The following is an 8,596-nucleotide window of genomic DNA, read 5'->3' on the forward strand; positions in this document are numbered from 1 at the left end:
TGTAAAGAGATAATTAACATTATTTACTTCAGCTGTCAATGGATTTAATGTTCAGTCGAATTGGTTTGTAAATATTTTCGTTTTCTTAAACCACAGCTATTTGCAAGTCATTACATGACCTAAAACATTTGGCATGTTAACATAAAAAATATGAAGAAAAGTGACATTTTTACTTCGAGATGAGTAAAAGGTGTATAAATTACTAACAACTTAAGAAAAATGGTTAGTATTTATTTTCAGATTTTTTTCATGACATACAAACCTTATAAAACTTATAAATACAAATAATTATACAAATGTAAAATAAGCATACAACTACTAACTTGAAATCCATATAACAACCATATAAGGCATCACAAGCTTTTTTTTCTTGAAAACCCTGAAAACAGATAAGAAATTTAAAAAGGAGGAAAGGAGGAAAAGAGGAAGGCCAAGGAGGAGGTTTCTGGATGTGGTGAGGGAAGACATGCAGGTGTGAAAGAGGCAGATGTAGGGGACAGGGGGGTATGGAGACAAATCTCTGGTGAGCTTTTTTCCCCTAAAGGGGAAAAAAAACCCTTTTTTTCCCCCTTTTTTCCCCATATATACAACCACAATTCTAATAAAGTTATGAGAAAAAGAATTCATAGGTTTTCAAGCTTTCAGACGCTACTTTGAAAATAGACATGATTCTGTAATGAGAATCACTGCATGGGCTCATAAACACCTCCAAAAACCATTGTCTGTGAACAATGAACACAGTTCGCTATGTCACTACCACTACCACATGCAGGGTAAAACTCGCTCATGCAAAGAAGAAGCCATATGTGAACATGTTCCAGATATGTTGTCTTCTCTGGGGAAAAGCTAATTTAAAATAGACTTAGGCAAAGTGGAAAACCGTTCTATGGTCAGACTAATCCAAAATTAACCAAACCATGGATGCCTTGTCCTCTGGACTTAATAGAGGGACCATCTAGCTTATAATCGGTGCTCATTTCAAAAGCCTGCATCTCTATTAGTATGGGATTGCTTTACTGCCTACAGAATTAACAGCTTTCACATCTGAAAAGGCATCATCAATGTTAAAAGGTATACACTATATAGCTTTTAGCACAAAAGTAACTAAAAAGATACAGTACTCATTATTACCCACATCGAGCTCTAAATTACATGGCAAGTTGGAGATGTTGACTATGAGGTTGGGTACACAGATAAAAGCAATACAATCCAGGTACTCTATGCCACCTCAAACTCCTGAAACCAGGGACAGAGACAGTACCTGTGTCTCTAATGATGGTGTTTTCTGAGAGGGCAGAGCGGGGACTGGAGGTATGTAAAAAAGGTGCAGCCCAATACCTCCCAGTCGAGAGCACAGGTTTAAGGTTTACAAAAAAAAAAGTTTTTGGATGTGTTTGTGGTCCTAGGTGGTGGAGGGGGGAGCCAAGCCCAGGTTTATGTGTGAAGGGCAGAGCTTTTAGAAAATAAGCAGTGAAAATCACACACCTGTTTGCAATCTCGCTAATCTTGTTCTCGATTTTAGTGTGAAAAACTTCAAAATAAAGCTAGTTCTGTTTTAACTTGTAGCTGACTTCCTGCTCTCCCTCCTCTGAGCTCAAAGCTCTCCCGGCCTTTATGCTGATGTGATCTACGCTAATTAAGCAGTTTTCAGTCTTAATGTAGTGTATGTTCATAAATGATTTTTATTTAACTTTTATTTGTTTTGGGATTGTCACTTTTGATATGACTAGGCTACACAAACTGCTCTTTATAGTCATAAATAGGCTTGATCAAACCTTTTTTTTTTGTTATGTTTAATTTATACGTGCTGATTTGCATCGCTGCCGCTAGCATTTCCTTCAGGCTCAGCTTGAATTTTGCGCAATGGGTTTATTTTTAATGGCGCTTTATCCCCTATTCCTGGATTAAACAGAGGTACAAGTTCTTCTTGGGAATTCCTCTTGATTTTCATTGTAAAGATATGAGCACTATCTGTAACATTGTAAAATGAAAGCTCACTTTTGCTAAAATCTAGCAAAACTCCAATGCTCTCTGGTGTTATGTTTTTCGGAAGTACGATTTCTGGCTCGGTGTTAACATGGAGGCCATTTTCAGGGTCTGAGCACAGGAACCAAAAACCTTTCCCTGGTGAAAAATCCTCCTTGTTGTTACTTATGGTATATGAAGCTTTGGCGACTCCAATCAGCCACGACTTCTTACATGGAACATTTGTTTGCTTTAGTCCAACTTCCCAATATGCACGGCCAGAGCTGAATTTGTTTCTTCCATGTACACATAATTCATAAGGAAAACCAAATCCTTTATAAATTTTAGCAGCCTCATCATTATCTCTCACCGCATCGTCTTGTTTGTTAAACGAAAGGAATTCTTTTTTGCAGCTTTCTTTATCTAATATAATGTTCACTGTAAAGAGAGAAAAATATGATTAATTTAACCAGTCACACAGCATGTTCAAAATATTACGATTTGGAGTGTTTTGAGTAGTTTGAGTTTTGAGTGAATTTGTATTGCAGTTGACTATCATCTGGGCATTAAGTTACAGGACAGGCTTTTATGGCTTATTATCCCAGCTATTTAAAACTGCATTAAAAAGCCTGCCTCCTTGTATACTCATATTTTGAATAGGGAGACATACCTGTTTCTTTCCATAATTCCTCCATAGAAAAATCTAAAATAGAAATTATTAAGTGAAAATGGGTTTAGCATAACATCACTATGAATGGCATATGCTCAACTTTGGGTATTGATTCAAAGCCTCTAAGATGAGTGTTTATACTAAAATAAAGAATGTTGATTCGTGACAGGCCACATCATAATACACCGTCCTTGATTGTTTTTACGAGCACATGTCCAGATGTTTTATTTCATAATGCACAGAAAGTTGTTAAAGATTTTTTTTTTTTAAACACTTTTCACTTTTATATTTATGTACATTGTAATATTTATGAACATATTTATATTGAAAAAAATAATCAGTAACAACTGAAATGCAAAAACCTAAATAAATAGGATTATATAAATACCATAAACACATCATTTTTGTAAATGATGAAGGTTTAGAAATATATCTTTCTTGCAACTCTCCATCTCTAATGTGATTAAAGTAAGAAAAATGTCACTCTAGTATGTTTAAAAAAGCTTGACTGAAGTACTTTGAGTACTTTTTGAGTGATTTTATATGGCAATGCAGGTATGCACCTACCGTTGGGTTGTTCATCTGAAAGTGTGTAGCACATTAGAAATTTAGTCACCAGGTAAATAAAACCATTTGATAAAATGAGGAAAAGGTAAATAAGGTACAGGATTACCTCTGCAAACTTCCTTATATTCTGCAACATAAATGGACAAGAATAAATATCACAGAAAAAGATCACTACACCACATGAATGTATAAAATACTACAGGGAGTGCAGAATTATTAGGCAAGTTGTATTTTTGAGGATTAATTTTATTTGAGGATTTAATTTGAACAACAACCATGTTCTCAATGAACACAAAAAACTCATTAATATCAAAGCTGAATATTTTTGGAAGTAGTTTTTAGTTTTAGCTATTTTAGGGGGATATCTGTGTGTGCAGGTGACTATTACTGTGCATAATTATTAGGCAACTTAACAAAAAACAAATTCATACCCATTTCAATTATTTATTTTTACCAGTGAAACCAATATAACATCTCAACATTCACAAATATACATGTCTGACATTCAAAAACCAAACAAAAACAAATCAGTGACCAATATAGCCACCTTTCTTTGCAAGGACACTCAAAAGCCTGCCATCCATGGATTCTGTCAGTGTTTTGATCTGTTCACCATCAACATTGCGTGCAGCAGCAACCACAGCCTCCCAGACACTGTTCAGAGAGGTGTACTGTTTTCCTCCTTGTAAATCGCACATTTGATGATGGACCACAGGTTCTCAATGGGGTTCAGATCAGGTGAACAAGGAGGCCATATCATTAGATTTTCTTCTTTTATACCCTTTCTTGCCAGCCACGCTGTGGAGTACTTGGACGTGTGTGATGGAGCATTGTCCTGCATGAAAATCATGTTTTTCTTGAAGGATGCAGACTTCTTCCTGTACCACTGCTTGAAGAAGGTGTCTTCCAGAAACTGGCAGTAGGACTGGGAGTTCAGCTTGACTCCATCCTCAACCCGAAAAGGCCCCACAAGCTCATCTTTGATGATACCAGCCCAAACCAGTACTCCACCTCCACCTTGCTGGCGCCTGAGTCGGACTGGAGCTCTCTGCCCTTTACCAATCCAGCCACGGGCCCATCCATCTGGCCCATCAAGACTCACTCTCATTTCATCAGTCCATAAAACCTTAGAAAAATCAGTCTTGAGATATTTCTTGGCCCAGTCTTGACGTTTCAGCTTGTGTGTCTTGTTCAGTGGTGGTCGACTTTCTGCCTTTCTTACCTTGGCCATGTCTCTGAGTATTGCACACCTTGTGCTTTTGGGCACCCAGTGATGTTGCAGCTCTGAAATATGGCCAAACTGGTGGCAAGTGGCATCTTGGCAGCTGCACGCTTGACTTTTCTCAGTTCACGGGCAGTTATTTTGCGCCTTGGTTTTCCACACGCTTCTTGCGACCCTGTCGACTATTTTGAATGAAACGCTTGATTGTTCGATGATCACGCTTCAGAAGCTTGGCTATTTTAAGACTGCTGCATCCCTCTGCAATATATCTCACTATTTTTGACTTTTCTGAGCCTGTCAAGTCCTTCTTTTGACCCATTTTGCCAAAGGAAAGGAAGTTGCCTAATAATTATGCACACCTGATATAGGGTGTTGATGTCATTAGACCACACCCCTTCTCATTACAGAGATGCACATCACCTAATATGCTTAATTGGTAGTAGGCTTTCCAGCCTATACAGCTTGGAGTAAGACAACATGCATAACGAGGATGATGTGGTCAAAATACTCATTTGCCTAATAATTCTGCACTCCCTGTATATATAAATTATAGAAAAATAACCTGATTTTGATTTATATTTCCTGTAGAAGCGGAAGAGGAAAATGCCAACCAGGGCCAGAACACATAACAGTGCAAGAGTGAAAAGAATCTTCCACACCCCACTATTTTCAACTGAAAGATGAAGTTGTTGTTAAGTCTTAACATGGAACTGGTAATTAGGTATGCGTACACTAAGTTTGTATACAATTATGAAATTTAACATTGCATTTAATAAGTTGGATTTAATGTTGTAAAATGCATCAAAACCTATGATTTCAAATCATTAATAGTGCAGACTTCTTCCACAAGTCAAATACATATATCCATATGTCTCCTAGCTTCATATTTTCAGTGATCATACATATTCTTTGTTAAATAACATTGTTTATTATTAGTATTAGATCATGTGAAGGTTTAAAGCCCTCTAAATGATCTGTTGCTACAGCAACTATCATGTATTGGAATTGGCTATAAATCCAGCAACTAAACGCCTACAAATTGGACATAACTTTATATCAACATGTACAATGTTTCCATAGCAAACCTGGAAGGCCGGCCCCAATTTCCAGGCTCACGTTTCTCTTCTCATCTTCTGACAGAGTGACTAAACAGGTCATCGAGTTAGAGACAGAAGAGGAAAGGATGACCCAGCTGTAAATGCAAAAAAGGCCGTTCTCTTGTTCACTGTAAATGGGGGATTGGCGTTCAGAAAGATCTCCTTTTTCATTGGTAGATTTCCACAGGAGACTCGGCTTAGGAAACCAGCCACAGGAAGAACAGCTAAGGTTCACAGAGTCATGACGGTGCTCAAGAGAAAGGTGAGGGAAAGACCCTAGAGCTGAACATGAAGGAGACAGAGAGAAAGAGTGATGGAGAGGGAGGGTGAGAAAGATGATTTTCAGATGAGTATAAAACATCATCCATATATTGAACCTTAAACTTCTACTCACCAGTTAAACTGAGTTTCACAGTGTTGCTGTTATATGATTTGTCTCCACTTACATAGCAGTGAAAAATCCCTATATCTGACAAACCAATGTTGTCCAACCTCAAGGAAACATCTCCCTGTTTCAGGCCAGCAGACTGTGGGTTTCTCAGGGTCAATGAGCTTCGATTGATGTACATTTCCACAAGGTCTGTAATGACTTTACGATTTTGGTATAACAGTAGTGGATTTTTGAACTGGTCTGGGCGGTACCAACGAATCTCCAAATTTTCTGCATCAGTCACAGGAGTTAGCCAACATGGGAGAACCACAGAGGAACCGTATTTACCCATAATTATATTCTTAGAGCAGTTTACGGTGATGGTGTCTAAGAGGGAGGGAAAAATGTGTTAAATACAAAAAAACAACGCAATTATAATATTAAAATGAAGGTAGGTGGGAAAGTATATTTAATTTAAATGTATATTAAATATAGGACTAAATACCTAATAAAGCTCTGCATATAACTGTAAAAGAATGACCCATTATAAACTCTGCATGTAGGCCAGACTAAGTACATAACCGCCAAATATTAACCCTAAACCAACTAAGTTTGTTTATTTATTTATTTGTACATTTTTTGGGAAATGGAAATGTTGTCTAGTTTATACAGGATGGCACGGGAAATATTGGAACTAGGACCCTGGGGCATCTGCAATAATTTTTATTATTATTATTATTTATATAATATTTTTTAAATATTTTTATTTATGGTCCTCAAAACAACCGAAACATTAATTATACATTTATTTAGTGGTCAAGATAAGAAACTTGATCAGTGTCATTTGAATCTGATTTGAAATCTGATTTCTTTAAACATTGTGATGACATATGCTAATATACATGTGCCTTGTAAACATGCCATTACAGATTTAGCCCGCAGGATATTGTCATACTGGGACTGATTTAGGCCTCTGAAGGAAAATTATAATGCAAGAGCATCCAAAGACATACAATCATGTGATTCTAAATCTGTGGCAACATATTTCAAGGAAGCTCGAACCACATGTAAGTGTAAATGCCACGTGCCTTTTGCAGTATAATGTACTTGTACAGGCTACTAATAATAACATAATACATATTATAATAATTATAATGTCTATAGCGCACCATATTTAGCCAGACCCCTACAAAGCTCAGCTCGGTTTTATATGTATTATGTTATTTTAATGTCTCCTCGTTCTGAAAGATTTAATAATTAACCTCTTTTTTTTTTAATCCAAATATTCTTCTTACCTGAAGCCATTACAAGGCGCGCGCCGAAAAACACAAGGCAGAAACAAACGAATGTTTCTGGAAAAAAATGCAAACAGCATTATTAAAAACGAATTATTAATGCAGTCAAACACGTAATTTCTTCTCCGACATTTTCCCCCTCTATCTGGCAAGCGTCGGGGAAAATAAATAAATAAATCCCTGAACATAGAATGTGTACTGTGTCTGTGTGCGCGAGCTCACCCTTCATTTTGTCTACAATTTCCACGGATCAGTAGACTAAAAAATCCCGATATTTATGATCGAAGAAGATTTGAACCGCCAAAAAGAATGGACCTGGTTACCAGGAAGTAACCCCAGTGCAGCTTTCACTTTCTAAATGATCCTAGTTGGTGGGTGGAGAGGGGGGAATTCTCTTCCACAGCGCCATATTTGTGGCTTCCCAATCCAGAAACACGATTTGCACTGCGCATGTGCGAAAAAGGATTGAAAATAAGTAGAAGTTTTTACATATCTTTGGAAAATTATATATTAAATGTCACACACACATCTGTATTAACAAAATAATGTCTAACTAATGTAAACTACGGTATTTATTCGTTCCATTTATTACATTTTATTTAATCAATTTAATTTGCGCATGGGTGTAAATTTCATTAAACAGAAGGGGGGGAAATAAATATATAATTTCTCATGAGCAATTTTTTAAGGGGACACAAATAATACAGTCAAATTGTACTTATAAAGACACAGTGTCCCCACAGTGAAAAACTTTGCTTTTATCATTATTATTGTAGTATGAAGACTGCATTATTATGGTTATTTTCAAAGTTTTTCTCAGGTTCAATGACAAAGCAGATTTTTCTTCAAAACTATTTATTGCATTGTTTGTGTTGTTTACAGTTAAGCCATCAACATACAATAAATTATAAACATGAAGGTTATTGTGAAAAATATATATAAAATAAGTAATATTTTGTAACAAAATCAATTATTAAATAATCAATTTACAGTAACTGCTCTATGTATAAAAACAACAACAAAAAAAACATCTGCAATTTAAAGCAAACTTACATTAATGAATGGACACTAAACAAAAGTACCAAATGTGTTTTTTCTGGTATCACTGTTGTTTATGTTAAGGTTGTCGAGCTTGTCTTTGTGCACATTGCAGACTACCAGACTGTTAAGTCTGTTTTGGCCAATAGTAGCCCTTAGCCACGTCTTTAGTCTCCGTAATGCACTGAAGCTCCTCTCAGCTTCACATGAGGACACTGGAACCCCCAACAAAATTCTGACAAGGACCTTGGTCAAACAATCCACGCACCTCCACTGGCATTCCCCTTAGGACCTCTGCTGCCTCTCTAATCAAGTTTTTTTCATGTCAAGAAGCTTTTATTGTCATTTCAACCATATATAGCTGATGCAGTA

At 36.5% G+C, this 8,596-nt stretch overlaps 1 protein-coding gene across 1 annotated transcript; it reads right to left on the reverse strand.

The window, feature by feature from the left end:
- Window positions 1-210: 210 nt before the first annotated feature.
- cabz01076234.2 (butyrophilin subfamily 1 member A1) lies at window positions 211-7,636 on the reverse strand. Its single transcript, XM_046843316.1, has 9 exons — window positions 7,409-7,636; window positions 7,187-7,243; window positions 5,916-6,278; window positions 5,510-5,803; window positions 4,987-5,097; window positions 3,309-3,329; window positions 3,203-3,217; window positions 2,636-2,668; window positions 211-2,403 (listed from the first exon to the last, which is right to left on the reverse strand). Exons 1-9 carry the CDS (start codon window positions 7,413-7,415, stop codon window positions 1,799-1,801), a joined length of 1,506 nt encoding a protein of 501 aa, XP_046699272.1. The 5' UTR covers window positions 7,416-7,636; the 3' UTR covers window positions 211-1,798.
- Window positions 7,637-8,596: the final 960 nt, after the last annotated feature.

This window comes from Silurus meridionalis, chromosome 28 (assembly GCF_014805685.1).
Source record: "Silurus meridionalis isolate SWU-2019-XX chromosome 28, ASM1480568v1, whole genome shotgun sequence".
Lineage (NCBI taxonomy): Eukaryota > Metazoa > Chordata > Actinopteri > Siluriformes > Siluridae > Silurus > Silurus meridionalis.

Excerpts from the sequence above, each read along its gene's own strand:
- cabz01076234.2 (XM_046843316.1), bottom strand. Across the intron at positions 5,098-5,509 it reads AATTGGGGCCGGCCTTCCAG|TTGAAAATAGTGGGGTGTGG; the intron begins GTTTGCTATGGA and ends TTCATCTTTCAG. Across the intron at positions 3,330-4,986 it reads GAAATATAAATCAAAATCAG|AATATAAGGAAGTTTGCAGA; the intron begins GTTATTTTTCTA and ends TTTATGTTGCAG.